Below are 18,428 nucleotides of genomic sequence, written 5' to 3'. Positions count from 1 at the left end.
AAAGTCTGCAGATCAAATAAACACAAGAAGCAGCTCCTATTTTAGATCTCTGTCTGGCACAAACTAGGACTGTTATGAAAGAAACTGTTTTAAAAGGTTGTGGGTTATGAGGCCATAGTGAGATTGCTGAAATGTAAGGTCCAACACAAAGATCCACCTGCAAGAGGTGAGGTTGGAGAGCTTAAGAGGTTGGAACGCAAGCCTAGGACCTGGTGTGAAGGAAGGCCTGGTGTCAGTCTGGGCTTCACTCCAACGAGGGCACTATACTTGCTCCCTTATAAAGATTCTGTTACACAGAAACACTCACTCCATGTATACGGCTCCCCTAGGTCTTTTTTCTCCTCCCCTTTTCCTTTTAAAAAAAATTCCTTAAGGTTTATAATTTAAAATAAACATCAACTTATTTGAGAAACATTATTTTCTCAATATAAAACAACTTCTTAGATCTTGCTAAAAGAGATTCAAGATCCTTTTAATATTATATCTGACAACAGAGAAGGCATGAAATTTTCCTATTTGTGCAGTTATATGTACATATGTGTGAATATATATGTATATATATTTGTATTTATAATGTCTGTTTAACATATAACATTCCATACTTCTGGTAATCAAAGTTACATTTAAGATGACATTTGACACCTCTGGAAAAAAGGAAATAAATCAGAGTCCATGATTTTTTCTGTCCTATAATAAAGGCATGGATGACACATGTTGTTGAAACTAAGTCACTGTTGCCAGATCTACCAAGAAGATGGGAATAACAATTGGAATGTGTCATCGTGACACTTTCAGTTTTGTTTTTTGTTTTTTTTTTTTTGAGACAGAGTCTCGCTCTGTTGCCCAGGCTAGAGTGCCGTGGCGTCAGCCTAGCTCACAGCAACCTCAAACTCCTGGGCTCAAGCAATCCTCCTGCCTCAGCCTCCCGAGTAGCTGGGACTACAGGCATGCGCCACCATGCCCGGCTAATTTTTTCTATATATATTTTTAGCTGGCCAGATAATTTCGTTCTATTTTTAGTAGAGACGGAGTCTCGCTCTTGCTCAGGCTGGTCTCGAACTTCTGAGCTCCAGCGATCCGCCCGCCTCGGCCTCCCAGAGTGCTAGGATTACAGGCGTGTGCCACCACGCCCGGCCTACTCTTTCTTTTCTTTTTAACAAATAATCACCACTTTTAAGAGAGTGATGTCAGATTTGGATTTCCTTTCCAAATTTTACTGAGGGGATAAAAGGAAGAAGCAATTTAAAAGTTAAAGACGGAGATAAAATTACCCTGCCCACAGATTTGCTAGTATACAGGATAAATCTTTATTCTAAACAAAAATTATAACTTAATAGAAAAAAAATTTTAATAGGAATATTCAGAGATTCCTGCTATGGTATGGTTAGCCCTTTTCTGTGTGGAAGAAAGGGTGTTTATTTCAGATGGCTTATGGACAGCATATTTGAATAACCTCTCCAGGGGAGAGTAAACCCTGTTAGTGATGACTGCTCCCACCACCGGAGGAAGAGTAGTGGATGTGTGAAGATGAAGATGGCAAGTAGAGACACAAATATTTATAGTTTTGTAAACTCTAAAAGAGGAAAACGAACATCCTTTATTACAATTGGGATTTTTTAAAAAGCCCCCTATCTAAAACAGAAAATTCTCATCTGTTGGATAGAGGAAATTAACATATTGACAGGAGTTCAATAGAAATCACTCCTGAAAGTCCAGTTTTGATACATCAACTTTTATATGTCTCCTCTGAAACAGTGAGTTCCCAAACTGGATTAGCTGTCTGACCAGAACCAGTCTTGGTTGATCAGCGGGATAAATTATTGTTTTGTATGGACCTTGGTATTTGCATGTTTTCCTGAAGGACAAGGGGGCCAGAGTAGGGTCTTTAAACTGGTAGATGAAACCCTGAAAACTTCATCCTGACCATGTCCTATTGCACTTCACGTGCTTCTACCGGATAGACGCTGGTCTCTGCCTACTGAACCCACAGGCTCATTTCTCCCTCATACGTAGTTCCTACTTTTCCTCCTCTAACAACTGCAGTGCTTTCAACAAGAGGAAAACAATAATAAAAATAGCAATAATCAAAAAGGTAATCTACATTATTAACTTCCTTTTGGTATATTACAGTGGTATTTTCTGTACATGGCCCAGAACTAAGCTCCCTATGTACACAGAGATGAGGAGGGGAAGGATCGACCTGGAGTCGGCGCTTTATGCCCTGAAAGACAAGGTTCCTTTCTCCGTCCAGGGGTCTCTCGCCACATTGCCACTGTGAAGTAGCGGCGTTCTGTGAACCTGGAGGGGCTGGGTAAAGGGCTGGGGACAGGAGAGTGGGTCAATTTCCTTCTGTCTCCTTCCACAGTTTGTCTAGTCACAAAGCCTGTCAGCAGCTGCTGTTTTTGAATTCACCGTTCTCCGTGATGGACAGCTTGGTGGGGTTGGTGGGGGAGAGGCCGTTGCGGACCTGCATGCTGTACCGCTCCTTCACCTGGGTCAGCGCGCTCATCAGTCTGGTGTTGGCTGAATCCAGGGACGCGATCCGTTTTTCCTACAACACACCAATCATGGCTTTATTCAGATGACATGCAGGACGTACTGCTCTTTCTTTCCCGAATGACTAATCCAATGCTTTCAAACAGCAGTATGCACGGTGCTTCCCAGACCAATGGAACGTCTCTGCCTCTTTCTGCACATGGGCCAGCTTCAGCTTGGCCTGAGCCCAGTGGGTCTCCATTTATTTTCTCTTTTTTCTTTTCAGCATAGCAGGACTTGTTATGAATAATCTCTTGGGACATTAGGCCATCATGTAAAAATGATACCACGTGTTACTTCAGACTATGCAACAGAGGTGTCAAGCTGCCTTACTAAGTGTTGTTGGTCAAAATTGAAACATAGAAATTAGGTGGCAAAGAAAGAAGCACCAGAGGTTTCATTTCACAGAAGAGAAGTGCGTGCGATCTGTGGGTTCTTGGCCCCCAAAGAGGGCATTATCAGTCACATTGGCCAAGAATTTACATTGTGCTCAAAATTAAAACAATACATGGTGGCAGTTTAGAGTCACCAACAATGTGAGGATGCAACAGCAAGAGGGGGAGAAAGCAGCCAAAAAGCTCAGACCAAGGAGTTATTTGAATATGGGGAGGGAGATGTGGCCGAAAGGGGTTGCCGTAAACATAACACATGAGAACGAACAGAGAACACAGGCTCCTAGATCCATTCCAGCTCAGAGTTACTCCAGGAAAGCCCCCCACAAGGAGATTGTTTTCATTTTACTTTTGAGTCTCTGTAAAAAAGTGCTTTAGAACCAATATTTGGGAACCAAGGGTTGTTGAATACACACACCAAAAAAACCCCAAAATAACAAAAAAACAAAAATAAAACAAACAAACAAAAAACTAAGGGGAAGAAAAGAGAGAGAGAGAAAAAGGAAATCTAAAGGAAAGGACCATCTAATTAAAAAAAAAAAAATCATTGCATCAAAACATTATCAGTCTCATCTTAGCTCCAGCAGCTAGGTAAATCATTCCAGAATCTTTCCAGCATTAAATCTATATTTTTCAGAAAACAAGTTAATGCAGAGAAGGATAGTCTTTACCTACGCCCATGAAATTAAAAAGAAAATAGCACATGTGGAACAACCCCAAAGCCAAAAGCTTTCCTACCCTAGGAGTTCTGAATTTACCCAGGAAAAAGCATGGTAAGGCTTAGTCACGGTAAGGTTCAGAGGAAGGAAGGAGGGCCGAGGGTGGGGTGCCGCTCCTTGCCATTCACGCAGCAGCTACACAGGGCCGCCAAGTAGCGCTGCTCTGTTGGGACACGCGCTGCCAGAAGCATGCAGAGTGAAGGCCACTGCCCTGGGGGACAATCTAGGTAAAACCATATATAACCATGGCATCAAGTAATGCTTCCCTGTAATTGCTTACTTTTGGGGTCAGGGCGGGGCATGATCTATATGGCAGCAGTGCTGCTGGTCATAGTTTGAAAAGTATGAAAAAAACCCTCGCTCATGCTTGTTAGTATCACTTAAAAAACAATTCTCCTTTCCCTGATGGAGAGCTTGTTTGGTAAGATATACAAAAGCAGCATTATTAAATAACCACTAATCTAGTATAAGATGCTTTTAATTTTGGGAAGGTAACTCATTTTAAAGATAGGCAAAGCTCAAAGAAGGACCTGCAAGGCTTTTTAATAATAATAATAATGATTGTATATATTTACATTATTTAAAAAAATTATAGCCAGTGGAGTTTACTGGGATAACAAGTATAGATCTTTTAAAATCTAATAGGGAAGGACTGGCCAGTGGTTACCAGAAAACAAGAGGTAGGAGCCAAACATGATGTTTCCCCCCATGGTAGGAATGATCTCTAAACAGAATAACTGACAATTTCTTGAATAATTAAAGAAGAAAAGATATTTCTAAATTGGATAAACTATAAGGTCCCAATACTAAGAAAAGCAGATTCTCCAGGGTTCATAAAAAAAAATCAGTTATTCACAAAAAAACTACTTGATTCTGAAGGGGTCAAAAAAGAAGGCTAAGAATGATTGTAATTGCCTATTGCCTACAAAGGTAACAACTGAAGCCAAGCAACCCCCTTACTAAGCACTGAAAGTTTCCACGTGGAGAAACTCCCTTTGTAATTTCCCCCCACTGCCAACCTCTCAAAATAAAACAAAAAGTAAAAGAAAAAAAAAATCAAACAGGGACTTTTTAAAGTCAAGTTCAGTTGGCAAAAGAAGCTCTGACATTTTGGATCTGCCTGGATTGGAAGGCAAAACAATCTAGTTCATGCCTGACAGGAAGGATTTCAACGTGGGGAGTTGCAGGAGCTGGAATGTGTAGGAGGCCAGTGCACTGGACCAGGGCTGGGGACTGCTCAGCTAGAGAACAGACAGGGTTTACTTGCCTGTTTGAACAATCTCATCTCCATTTATGACCTGTAATTTAACACAGTGGAGATATCACTTGCAACAGTAACTAGGCAGCTGCTTTGCTTCTCATAGGAGGAAGCCCTTCTCAGTTCTCCATCTGAGTCATGTGGAGAGATCCTGGGAGCCACAGTGTCTTCTCATGCTTGAGGGGAAAGGCGGCACATTCCCTGGTCTGATTTTTAGGAAATGGTTCCTTGGCATCATCATTAGGATTTCCATGTCCAGCCTACAAGGTCCAGGATAGGTGATTCTGCCACTCACCAATGGAGTGCTCATCCTTCTGCAGTTCTAGCTGGAAAGTGGCTGACGCAGGCCTGTGTCTTATAGCATGAAATGACTCAAGGAGAGGGAGAGGTTGAATTCAGGGACAAGCTTTTCCTGTGGGAGCACAGGGCTGCTGAGAGAGCTGAAAACCAGTTCACTGGGCACCTGGGTGTTAGCGTTTTGGGAAGTGCTGGGTTCAACTCTAGTATAAGTAAAGTGACTGTATTCATTTCAGAAATATTTTTTATTACCAGTGGCACCAAGGCACATGTCAGGGATGTAAAAGTGTGGGTTACCTCTCTGGGAAGCTTTCACCCCCAAACATGTCTTCATTCTATTAAATGATGCCAGAAGGGCTGCTCTGCTCCATCAATCACTTAGGAGGTTAAGATTTATCCTTACAAAAGAAAGGATCTGATATAAAAAGTCATACATTACAAAGGATGCCAAAGGATGTTCAAAATCTTTTGCTATAAGATCTTTTTTTTTTTTTTTTTTTTTTGTTGAGACAGAGTCTCACTTTGTTGCCCAGGCTAGAGTGAGTGCCGTGGCGTCAGCTTAGCTCACAGCAACCTCAGACTCCTCGGCTTAAGCGATCCTACTGCCTCAGCCTCCCGAGTAGCTGGGACTACAGGCATGCGCCACTATGCCCGGCTAATTTTTTCTATATAGATTTTTAGTTGTCCATATAATGTCTTTCTATTTTTAGTAGAGACGGGGTCTCGCTCAGGCTGGTCTCGAACTCCTGACCTTGAGCAATCCACCCGCCTCGGCCTCCCAGAGTGCTAGGATTACAGGCGTGAGCCACCGCGCCCGGCTATAAGATCTTAATGTATCAGTAAGCCAACAGCTGAAATTGAGAAACCTTCCTTTTAAGAACACTATAATTTTTAAAAATCTATCTTTAGAGTTTATGATTTGTACTGTGCATGGTACAGTGGTTTTCAAAATACGGTCTAGTGGATTCTCCAAGTATTCTTTAGGGATCCATAGTGGGTCTCAAGTAGGATAATTTATTAATATTTAACCAACCCCAGTATGATTTGATCCATTAGTTGAGAGTGGTCCTTGTTGAATGATCACTGGGAGAAGCTTGCTGTCAATCTATGGAAGGTGCCTTGGTCCATCAAAATAGTCCAGGGAACCAAACCATTTGAAAACCACTGCCTTGAAGTACGGAACCAAAATTTTAATCAATGTAGCCAGACCACAAGTCTGACACCGATGCTTTGAGAATAATATTTCTCCCATCCCTGCACATGAGCCCCTCCTGGTTAAATGAGAGAATGTCCTTATTTTGCAGAGCTTCTGAGCCCTGATGAATCAGGTTCCCTCCCTGTCTATGACCTCTGCTTCATTCTCAGTCACCTTGGGCTCATGTCAAAATTGGGGGTGGGGTAGAAACCTTCAGGAGCTAATGCTGAGGCCGTCCTGTCAGCCGACACGTACAGAGCCACGACTGTGGCATACTCGAGCCTCCTCTGCTTCAGACTGACAGTTTTAGACCAGCTGAGATTATTAACAAGGTCTGCTTTATCTCATTGTACTAGAATCTCTCCTGGTATGGTTATTAATAGAACTCCCCCTGCTTTATATTGTTATATTGAAATTCCAAAAGTGAGTACTAGTTTTCCTGAATCAATTGCCTTCTTTATCCAAGATGTTTCTCTTAAGCCTCTGGGATGAATTTTTATAGTATGTATAGTGAGACAGCCCTGTCTCCGCTACTCTCCCCTCACCCGCCTTGGGGACAACTAGAAAGATTGTCTAAAAAGATTGTCTAAAAAGTAAGATAATTACAGTAGACCTTTCTTCTTATTCTTAGCAGGTCTAAATATCCAAAAACTATCTAGTTTAAGAGTCCAAGTACCTTGGGGAGCTATGCCGATGAGAAAGCATCGCAACTTACACTTCCAAGTCTACTGTGTGTGAAGGAGTCAGAGGACCGTGAAACATTCCGTCCATGACTGTGCTTTCAGCCTCACTCCCAATTCCTCTGAAAAATAAACTCCATCCCCACACTGACTCTGTAAGGAAACTAGACTGTTAAGTGTATGTTTAAGAATCCTGGTGGCTCTAACATGCACTGACTACCGGCTGATACGTAGAGCAGGGAGTAGAGCATCTGTGCATAGGGCCCTTGTTCTCATTTTTATTTCATAGCTTGGGGATGTGATATGGTATTTAAAGTTGAAAAATGCAAACCTGGCTGCGTGGTCTTTAGGGAGGCGACACATTCAGTGGTTAGGTCAGTCAGTATGAAAGCAGTACTTGCTTTTTGTTTTTGTTTCACTTAAAGAAATACAACCATATTTTGCATTGATAAAATGAGAAGGAGTTAGAAACATTTCCTGACCCTGGATCTTGCTCTGATCATTGACGTGTCCCTGTGAAGTGCTCTTGGCAGTCAACATTCCACTGGTGTCACAGGTGTAAGCTACAGTGAGCAGAGGCCTAGATTCTGATTTCATCAACCTTTTCTTTTTTTTAAAGTGTTATCAAAAGAGGCTCTCTAAGCATAGCACCAATAAAGAGGAGCAGCCAAGCACATTCCAAGCAGCAATGCCAAACCCTGAACCAAAAAAGTAGTAAGGAAAGGTACCTTCTCACACTCTTGTGTTTCCCCTGCAGTTCCAGTGCTGTCTGAGGCTAGAGGTTGATGGTAGTGGACACGACTGACTGACAGGATCGTGAACAGCCCAGCCAAGCAATGGTCAGAGGAGGTCACAAGCCAGACACATGCAGTGCACTTTTCACAGTTACCCCATAGAGAATGCCCTCCTTTCCACAAGGAAAGAAGCAAACCCATCATGCACTAGGCTGAGATTTGTTAATCAGTTGCACTAAGCACACTAATACTTTGCTGGGTAAACAGATTTGTCACTAGTGAAAGAAAGAAAAAGTAATGGAGGTCACATAACTCATTTAATCTTCAAAAGGTAATGCCAAGAACTTTTCAATGACTCATTTTCCCACACCTGACTTGGTGTTTGCACCGTGGGAAGTCAGCAAATAATAGTTACCATAAATAAGTGCCTTCTGCTAGATTCAGAGCCTGCTCACCTGTGCATCAATTATTTTCTGCTTTGCATCAATAACTGCTTGCATCTCAGCATGATCCTTCTTCAATTCCTCTTCTACAGCCATTAGCCTAGAATGTGGCAGGAAGGAGACATCAACATCTTCAAACACAAGGCTAGCTAAGGTAGAAAACAAGAAACTCAAAACTTATCATCGTTCAATTATTTCCACTTCTTCCTAATAATAGACCTGCAACTGTCTTTTCTTTCTTCTTCTCTTCCACCTTGGAAGACATATTAATACAAGGCTAATTTTTCTACCTGTGCCTGGGTCCTGGGCATTTTCATCTCCTTTGGAACAGTATTAAAATAATCATTTCCTCCTCCTCCTCTATAAGATCCCTCCCTCAGCACAACTTATTTCATCTTAAAATACCAAACCAATCAACAAAAACCAAACGACCCTCTCGTAATCTCAAATTACCCTAGAACCACTGTCCTATCTTTATCTTCCCTTGAACAGCTAAGTTTCCTCAAAGAGTACTATATACTTGGTAGGTCTAGTTTCTTTCTCACCCATTGTTCACATCTTAACTCACTGATGTTTAACTCCGCACCTCTACTAAGACAGATCTCGGGAAGATTGCCAATTACCTCCACACTAGTAAAACAATGAACTTTTCTCTCCTCCATTTACTTGCCCTGCCCACAGCATCAGGCAATATTGAGGGATCATGGTTCTGAGCATGGAGTCTGGAGTCTGAATGCCTGGGTCCAATCCTGGTGCACTACCGACTATGTGACCTTGGGCAAGTGATTTAATGAATTTCTTGCCTGTTTCTTTATTTGTAAAATGAGAATCCTAATAATGCCTGTGTAGAGGCTGTGATAAAGATTAAACAAATTATTATTGGTAAAGTGCTTAGAAAAGTGCCTGGCCCACAGTGAATGTTTGGTAAAACTGACCCCTCCCTTGGCATCTACAGCACTCTCTCGGTCCTCTGGCCTTACAGATATCCAGTAAAACTCCTTTCTGTGTTTCAGGACTTGTTTTGAAAGATTAAGTTCATCTTTGGCATTGGATACTTACATTTTTGAAACCCTTTCTCTAAGACTTCTCAAGTGAGTCCCTAAGTTTTTATTTCTTCTAATTGTTATGGTTAAAGAAAAACAGACTACTGTTATCTTCCTAGGAAGTGCCGTATGTATCGTATTTAGGATATTTTAAGAGATATTGTCAGTTATCACTTTTGTACTGAGTGCCACAGAGTATATACAAGGTTGGAAGCAGCCTTTGCTGTCATTCCTTCAAGATTCTTTGGATCATCTCTGCACCTCTTTGTACCCCTAACAAGCCTGTATCTGCCACCAGATGATCCTCTCACCTGCTGATTATGCTTTTCATCTGGCTGTCTTTCTCCTCCTGCTGCCTGCGCAGCCGCTCCTCGCTGTCCTCCAGCCTGGCCTTGTACTCCAGCAGCAGCTTCTGCACCTGCTGCTCTTGCACCAGCAGCCGGCGCTCGTACTCCTCCAGCCGCCGGCCGGACACTCTCAGGCGCTCCTTCAGTTTGGCAATTTCTTGTTCATACTTGGAGACAAGCAGAGAAAACAGAGTTACGCTGGTTTTAGAAATTAGTGATTTACTTTTCTACAAAGGAAACCCTGAGCAATGTAGCTAGATGCTGTCTGAACTGCCATTCCATATGCTGTTGCTAATGTTCTTTAAAGTTATCAACTGGCATAAATGTTAACGGAGCCTTGCCCTACTTGGTATCTTAACTTGGCATTCCAAATCCTATATATGTATTTATCTTTCTCTACATTAAGCTATGACTACTGCAAGCCACATCCAATCTGTGATGGTATCAAATGGGAAGAGAAGAAAAGCACTTAAAAGCCTGACATGTCACTTAAAATAAGTCAAAAGAGCAAAAGCTTTCTGCACTGTCACCTGCACTGCAGGCTCTCTGGCATAACCTGGCTCATCAGACCACGGTTCCTTCACCTACTAGAATCAGCCCCTTACAGAAAAGGCAACATTTCTATAATGTTAAGCCACTAAATCAATAAATACAATTTTATGGCAGAGGTTATTGTTGTTTTCTCCCTATCAAAGTGTAAAATATTCAGGTCTCAAGTACCAAACAAAGGCCTACTTGTCTCTAGGGCTTATTAATATTACCTCTTAGCCCATTTTCATGTTATGGTTCATCTGCCCAATTAACTATTTGCTGGAACATACATGTTTGTGTTCTCCCTAAGAAGTTTTACATAAATTCAGTGATCCAATTAGTTATATGGTCTTTCCTTGTATGAAGTTTCTGTGGTTCAGGTGTGAGGACAGTGGAATGTCAAATTCTCTAGGTTAGGTGAAAAGCCTAAGGTTTCTTATGGATGGTCTACTTATTTATATTCATTAATAATTAATGATAAATCTGTATGGTGCTTTGTAAAATGCAATTTATTTTCACATAAAATTATCCCATTTAATTGACAACCAGACAACTAGCTATTGCTTACATAATATCATGGTCCTAAATTATGCTTGTTAATCTAGAAGATCAAAGATGAGAGTTTTTATGAGTTTTCAAGAGGTAAACTGGACTGCATTAATAAGCATAGTGTAGGATCATGCTGATAAGAAGAAGCTAATTGTCTGGTTGTCAATCAAATGTGATAATGCTATACATGATGTCAAAGTTCTTGTTTGATGATTCTTTTTTTTTCCCTCACATCAATGTTTCTAAAGAAAACAACCCAAACAATAGATAATGCCCTCTTAAGAATTATAGATAGATGGCCGGGCTCGGTGACTCACGCCTATAATCCTAGCACTCCAGGAGGCTGAGGCGGGAGGATCACTTGAGGTCAGGAGTTCGAGACCAGACTGAGCAAGAGCGAGACCCTGTCTCTACTAAATATAGAAAGAAATTAGCTGGACAACTAAAAATATATAGAAAAAATAGCCGGGCATGGTGGCATGTGCCTGTAGTCCCAGCTACTTGGGAGGCTGAGGCAGAAGGATCGCTTGAGCCCTGGAGTTTGAGGTTGCTGTGAGCTAGGCTAATGCCATAGCACTGTAGCCTGGGCAACAGAGTGAGACTCGGTCTCCAAAAAAAAAATTATAGATAGAGCTAGAGCTAGACATTCTTTATCCATAAAAGGCAAATCCTCCCCCTGCCCCCACCCCGCCAAAAAACAAAAGAAAACCAAATTGTTACCAAAATACAGAAAAGAAGTCTCATCCTAGGGTAATTTTGTCCTTGGTTGAAGACGAACAACCATTTTACAAAAACACTAAATATTTACCTGAAATGACTAGAAATGATTAGCAGAGTATCCTTTAGATTAAGGCATCTATAAAAAAAAATTATAGCTAACCACCCACCTCCCCAGCAAGATGGACATTTTCCACATATGTTGACACACATACACCACTGACCCATTTTACACAGATGTGTACATGATGGTTAACATAAGAGTAGAGGTGAAGATGGGGACTGGAAGGACATCATGTTCTTGGCTAGATAACCTGTTTAATGGCCTCCTACTTCTGGGGACAATAAGTCAATAAAGACAGACTGGGTCCTACCTTCTCAGCATGCTTGGCTTCATCTTGATTTTGTTCTGTTTCTTCTACATCCTCTTCATATTGCCCATTGTTCAGGACCCAGGCTGCTGTCCTCTCTACTGGGGACATTGTGGCAGAGTCCACAGGTGACTGAACCTGCATCAGAAATAGTTATTAGCATTTCCCACAACAGCTCATCACTTGATATGTTTCACAAAGAGAGCTATTCTTAGAAGACATAACTGTGATCCCTCAGTTCTCTAATAATTGTTCTCTGCTTTAAGTAATATTTTATCAGTGCCAAAGCCAGCGGTGGGGAAAGAGAATACACATTTGTATAGGCACAGACCATTCTGAATTTAAATTTGTATATATCATATCCAAGAACTATCCTTTTTCTCCTTCTAAAGAAAGTAAAGGCCTTAAAATTGTTAATTTGCCCACTGGTCCAAATGCTGGTAGGTACCAAATTATCTACCGAAATCAAGATGACGATAGAAAGAAAGAAAGCCTAACTTGATGGTTGACTGTTCAGGTGAGGAAATGTCTAGTTTAACCCAGAGACAATCTGAAACCAAAAAGCTGATTAATGCTACACAAACCCACAAGGTGCCTATTTATATATCTGAATGTCAAATATTTAGTTTTCATATTACCCATTTAGAGAAAGAGAAGAACAAGTGATATCGTTATCTTTACAGAACACTGACTTCTTGATGGGTTAAGACCACTCAAGAGTCCATATTTTAGACTAGTTTCTTGATGAATACAGGATCAAAACAATGGATACTAGATAGCCTACCCACGTCAGGATAGCTAGATAAATTGTCCTTTTCCAGTATAGATATAGAGAGTGTTAAGAATTCTGGCCTTGGCCAGGCGTGGTGGCTCACGCGTGTAATCCTAGCTCTCTGGGAGGTTGAGGTGGGAGGATTGCTTGAGGCCAGGAATTAGAGACCAGCTCCAGTAAGAGTGAGACCTCGTCTCTACTAAAAATAGAAAAATTAGCTGGGTGCGGTGACACAAGCCTGTAGTCCCAGCTACTCGGGAGGCTGAGGCAGTAGGATTGCTTGTGCCCAGGAGTTTGAGGTTGCTGTGAGCTAGGCTGACACCATGGCACTCTAGCCCAGGCAACAGAGAGAGACTCTGTCTCAAAAAAAAAAAAAAAAAAAAAAAAAATTCTGGCCTTGAGTAGCAATTCTACCACTTAGTAGTTAAATCACTTAATCTCTTAATACTATTTTCCTAATCTACTGAATAGAGATACCATCACCATCACCACCACCTATCCTGACCATTGAATACGATAATGTATGTGAACGCTCTCTGGAAACTTCAGAGTGCTACAGAGAGGTGAGATGTCAGCCACTACTATATTTATGTTTTGAAACTGGCACTGGACATTATAGTTTATATTAGGCTCCTGAACACCAGTGCGTTCTCTACAAACAGTGGTGGAAATACATAATATTTTTTTTCTCTGTCCTGCTGTCCCTCCTGACAGAGAGAGATAAAACAAAACTTAATATAAACTTTATAATTAAAATGGATGGATTCGTATTTTTAGGACCAATATTCCATAATTTCATAATTCAAGGAAATTTTCTCTCTCATGTAGAGCTATACACCTTAAGAATCTTTATGTCATTCTGGAATAGAACTCAGCTAAACTCCAAACAAATATTTCAAAAGAAGGGGTACTTTGATGCTCTTGAGAGTTACAAGGACTCGATAAAAAATTTGGTTACAGACACTAAAAGGTTATCAGAGATGGGTTAGGAGAGACTTTAAAACTTACACGTGCAAAAGTAATATGAGGGTATTTCTTTTTTTTTTTTTTTTGAGAAGTATTTCTTAAAGGTTTGAAGAAAACTCTGGTTTAGTAGATTTATAAACAGATTATAGATATGTATCAATAAAAATGGCTTCGTGCCTAAGGATGGATGTGCGTAGTTTATATATATATAGACACACACACAAGCAATTGTGAATGAATGAACTTCTAGAAATTCCTTCCATATACCCATTTTGTCCACTGGATCAAGAAACATGTAAATATGTCTTAACTTAGTACTTAAAAGTCTATCTCTATTTCCACTATAGTATGTAGGTATGTTTCATACATTTTATTTGTGTATCACTTTCATTAGTTTGTCATACCCACCTTTATCTCTGATACATTTACTTGTTCTCTTTTAAAACAACCTTTTCTAGTTAGCTAAGTCTTTGTGTTAAGCAATACCAGTAAAATAATAAGTTTGCTATTATATATTAATATATTTAAATTAGAGACATATTTATATATTAATATTTTTCTAATTATTAAAATAATTCAATGATAAAATAATTATAAAATAATTCTATGATAAAAAATTCCATGATTAAATAATTATAAGATCAAATTAATACCTTGTATACATATAAATAATTTTTAATATTACATTTTGGGAAGACTGGCCTATAAGGTATAGTATCATCTATAAAAGTAAGATAATAACTATCTACATCAAAAGTTATTATGAGAAATAAATGAGACAGCATGTAAAAGCACTTTGTAAATCGCAAGGTACTTTGCATACACAGACACACACACTGTAGTTCTCCCCCCTAGTAGATTTTAAGAGCAGAGCACAATAAATTGCTTTAGTATTGGTAAAGAAAAACCCCAAAAAACCTAAAAAACCAAAAGAAACCCAGTAACAAGGGGTTAGGTTTTTATTTGGTATCTGTGTACCCAGAAGGCAAAAGAATGTAGCATCGAGTCTTAAAAAATTAATAGAAAGTCAATATGTAAAGGAGATAAATGCCTTTTTAGTTTTATAATCTTATCACTTTCACAGAGGGGCACAGGAAAGCTTTTCTGTGAAACCAGGATTTTTCTATTCAAGATCAGTTTAAGATAAAGTAGCTAACAGAACTAATAACAACTTTACTTTATGGAATTTATTACTTCAAAGCAGCTAATTCAACAGCTTTCTGGTTTATACAGTTAACAAGATGTTCCTTGAATGAACTTTCTTTACTGTGATTTGTTATGGGTAACTATTTACTAAGTACCTATAAATGAACTGCAAACTAATGGTATTCCTAAGAAAACACAAAGATTTTAGCCCTTAAGAGCATATTAAGGGGGGGGTGGGGAGGCAAGGGAAATATACATAACCTAAACTTTTGTACCCCCACAATATGCTGAAATAAGAATAAAAAAAATGTAAAAAAAAAAATAACATAAATAAATAAGTAAAAAAAAAAAAAAAAGAGCATATTAACAACCACCATCACCACCACAAAAGCACTTTAGTGTAATCTGGGATTTAACTAAGTGAGAAGCTTTAAAAACAAGGGTTGGTTCATTCCACTGGTGATGGTGGTAGCTACAATATCTACAGGACTAACATAATGGCCAATGAATTACAAGAAATTGCACAATTAGAACTGGGATGCCAGGTCTATTCCTATTTTATTGGTTAAATCTTATTTTCAGCCACTTCCTAATATATCATAGTACTTTGCCTGGCATATAGTAGGTGGTCAAAATAACAAAATAAATAAAATTGACAAAATAAATCAAATCAATCCTAACTATTCCTTCTATTCATGATAAAGGCTTTACAAAATTATAAAGAAATTAGAAAGTAATATTGAATAAATAAAAAAGATACTGTGCTAGATTGGGAAGAAATAGAAGTGATTTTTGTTTCAAAATTATTTTTGTTATAGTATGTTCTTTGTATGAAAAAACTATATACTATGTTTTATATTTTTTCTTTTGGTCTTATGTGTGTTCGTCTTATTTTCCAATTAGATTGTCAGTCTAATGGCATCATATCATATGAATGATAGTGAGTTCTTCTGAATGACAGTGAGTAGTTAAGTGCACAACAGATGCTCAATAAAATATTATCATATATTATTCTGAAGTCTCTTTAAAATTATTACTAAAATATAATCTATTACTAAGAGAATACTCTATGTTTTCCTCTAATCCTTTGGAAGTGTATCGAAGGCTTTTCCTCAATGTTTGTTCTATCTCCTTTATAAGCTGAAGCGATTGAAGAAAGAGGTAGATAAGTGCTTCAGATCCCATCTTGTTTAGCGATAACCTCAGGAAGAGAATTTATATCCACTGACTTTCAAAAGGATTACCAAAGAAAATGAAAAGACAAAAAGAAAAAAGAGCAGGAATTCCCATTAAAAATACCTTCCTTTTGAACACTTACACACTGCTGGTGGCACTGCAAACAAGTATGACCTCTATGGAAAGTAGTATAGAGATACCTCAAAGAACTAAAAGTAGACCTGCTATTTGATCCACCAATCTCACTATTAGAGATTTACCCAAAGAAAGAAAAGTCATTTTATCAAAATGACACCTGGACTCAAATGTTTACTGCAGTACAATTCACAATCACAAAGATATGATATCAACCCAAGTGCCCATCAATACATGAGTGGATTAATAAAATGTGGCATAGGTATATCATGGAGTACCACTCAGCCATAAAAAGGTGAACTAACACCTTTTGTAACAACATGGATAGAACTGGAGACCACTCTTCTAAGTGAAGTATCACAAGAATGTGAAAAAAACACCACATGCACTCACCATTAAATTAGAACTAATTGTTCAACTCTCATGGGCACATATTGAAGTAAAACTCAACGGAAACCACGCAGCTGGGAGGGGGAAGCAGGGCAGGTAAATTCATACCTAACAGGTACAGTGCACACTATCTGAGGGATGGGCACACTTATAACTTTAACTCAAACTGTACAAAAGTAATTCATGTAACCAAAACGTTTGTACCCCTGCAATATTCTGAAATTAAGGAAAAAAAAATAAAAAAGAATATCTCCCTTTGAGTTATCAATTTTTTCTTTTCTTTTTTTTTTTTTTTTTTTGAGGTGAGGACTTGCTATGTTGCCCAAGCTGGTCTTAAACTCCTAGGCTCAAGGGATCCTCTAGCTTCAGCCTCCTGAGTAACTGAGATTATAGGCATGTATACTTTTCCCCATACCTGGCAAAAATATCTTCCTTTTGAGATCAAGGTGTATAGGGTTTCTCTGGAAAAAATAATGTTTTAGGGCAAAAGAGCCAGACACAGCAGTTTCAATGACACTACAATTAGTCATTGCCTGGCTATGCTGAGAACAGGCCAGTTCCCGGTTCCTTGCTAGTATTTACTAGATACAAACAAAGACTTGTTGGTTTCAGCTTCTGGATAGTTTGAAATAGTCAGATTCCCATACATGAATAACATTTCTGCTACCAACAACAAAGAAAGGGCTGAGTAAATTAATAACTAAACTTTGAGAGTCCTTGAAGAGGTTGGTTAGGAGAAGGTTCAACAAAGCCAAGTATGAAAACTGCAGCATCATGTGCTTGTCAAAAACCTATTTTAAAATGTCTCTTCAAATTCGAATTTCTGAGGTTAAGGAACATGTTAAATCTGAACTACTCATATATTGTAAATAAATAAAGTCTATTTGTACAGAGTACATGATACATGAAAAACAAAATAGGAAGGAAAATGAGAAAAAAGAAATTTAAATAGAAACTGAAAGGGTCAAAATATTAAAAGATAGTTTCCTGAAAAAAAAATTCTTTCTTCATAAATTGTTTCACTAGGATTTTATTTCTTTCCTACTCACTAGATGGAGAAAACTGAATCTAGCTATCCGGCTAACAATGCCTGCTCCTTCGTGCTAAGATACAAATGGAATGTACACAGAACAAAGCCACTGATAATTATAGCCACCTACAGAACAATTCCCACAAAGAAATCTTCAAGTTTTTGAGAGAGAAGAATTCCCCCACACAATTTGCAATTAAAATATGTAAAGGAATTCGCCTAGAAAAATGTGCTGATTATATAGAACTTTAGAGGCTTCATGGGAGTCAGATGAGAAAAGCAAGCAAGAAATGGAAAGATAAAGAATTAAAAAAAAACAAAAAACTAGCAACATAAGTTTGAAAGAATGGGTAGAAAAAGCCAGTGCAAAAAAACCAGTGACTTGAACAATCAAAATACAGTGATTTATGCTTCAACTGGTATTATGGTGGTGGTACCAGCAAAGTCATGAACAAAGATGGATATTTGAAGCTCTGCTAGGACATCTACCTCACTGTGGCTGTGCTTCACTTTGTGCCAGTATAATACAGACATTCCCTAACTCATTAATGGTTGTGACACAAAAATTAATTTTTAAATTGCTTGTTTGGAGACTGTATGGATTCCCCACTTCTCATCCATCCAGGCAGTCTTTTACTTATAACTCGCAGAAATGTGTATTATGTGCTTATGTGACAGGTATTATATTTTCCTATTGGAAAAATGTTATAAATGACAACTGGTTCCAGATAAGCACACAAAAGGCTATTTATTATATTCATAAACAATCATCCTGAGTCATGGGCCCTAGGAATTGAGGACTACCTGATACAGGAGGAATGAGGAAGCAAAAGAAAAAGGAAGAGAATTTTTATTTTCCTTTTCTGTAGAGGGCTGGACCTAAGTAAACTTTTAACAAGTAGGCAGAGGGCCCTTTTCCCTGTCCTGTGCACTCTGCCACGCCCATGCTGTTCTCTGCTTCCACTGCAGCCTCAGGGCCCTCATGCTGTCTCCTGAAGTCCC

At 39.0% G+C, this 18,428-nt stretch overlaps 1 protein-coding gene across 2 annotated transcripts in view; it reads right to left on the bottom strand.

The window, feature by feature from the left end:
• Positions 1-1,708: 1,708 nt before the first annotated feature.
• The window catches only part of RASAL2 (RAS protein activator like 2), a 360,148-nt gene continuing 343,428 nt past the window's right edge, over positions 1,709-18,428 (bottom strand). For both annotated transcript variants that reach the window (XM_069478392.1, XM_069478391.1), the window contains exons 15-18: positions 11,815-11,949; positions 9,608-9,810; positions 8,266-8,353; positions 1,709-2,551 (exon numbers count right to left, since the gene is read on the bottom strand). In XM_069478392.1, the coding sequence (XP_069334493.1) occupies positions 2,387-2,551; positions 8,266-8,353; positions 9,608-9,810; positions 11,815-11,949 (591 nt within the window). In that variant the 3' untranslated portion in view covers positions 1,709-2,386. The remainder of the gene's footprint in view (positions 2,552-8,265; positions 8,354-9,607; positions 9,811-11,814; positions 11,950-18,428) is intronic.

The sequence above is a fragment of the Eulemur rufifrons genome, chromosome 8 (genome assembly GCF_041146395.1).
Source record: "Eulemur rufifrons isolate Redbay chromosome 8, OSU_ERuf_1, whole genome shotgun sequence".
Taxonomy (NCBI): Eukaryota; Metazoa; Chordata; class Mammalia; order Primates; family Lemuridae; genus Eulemur; species Eulemur rufifrons.
Note: the sequence above shows the minus strand (reverse complement) of the source record. Positions and strands in the feature narration are given on the sequence as shown.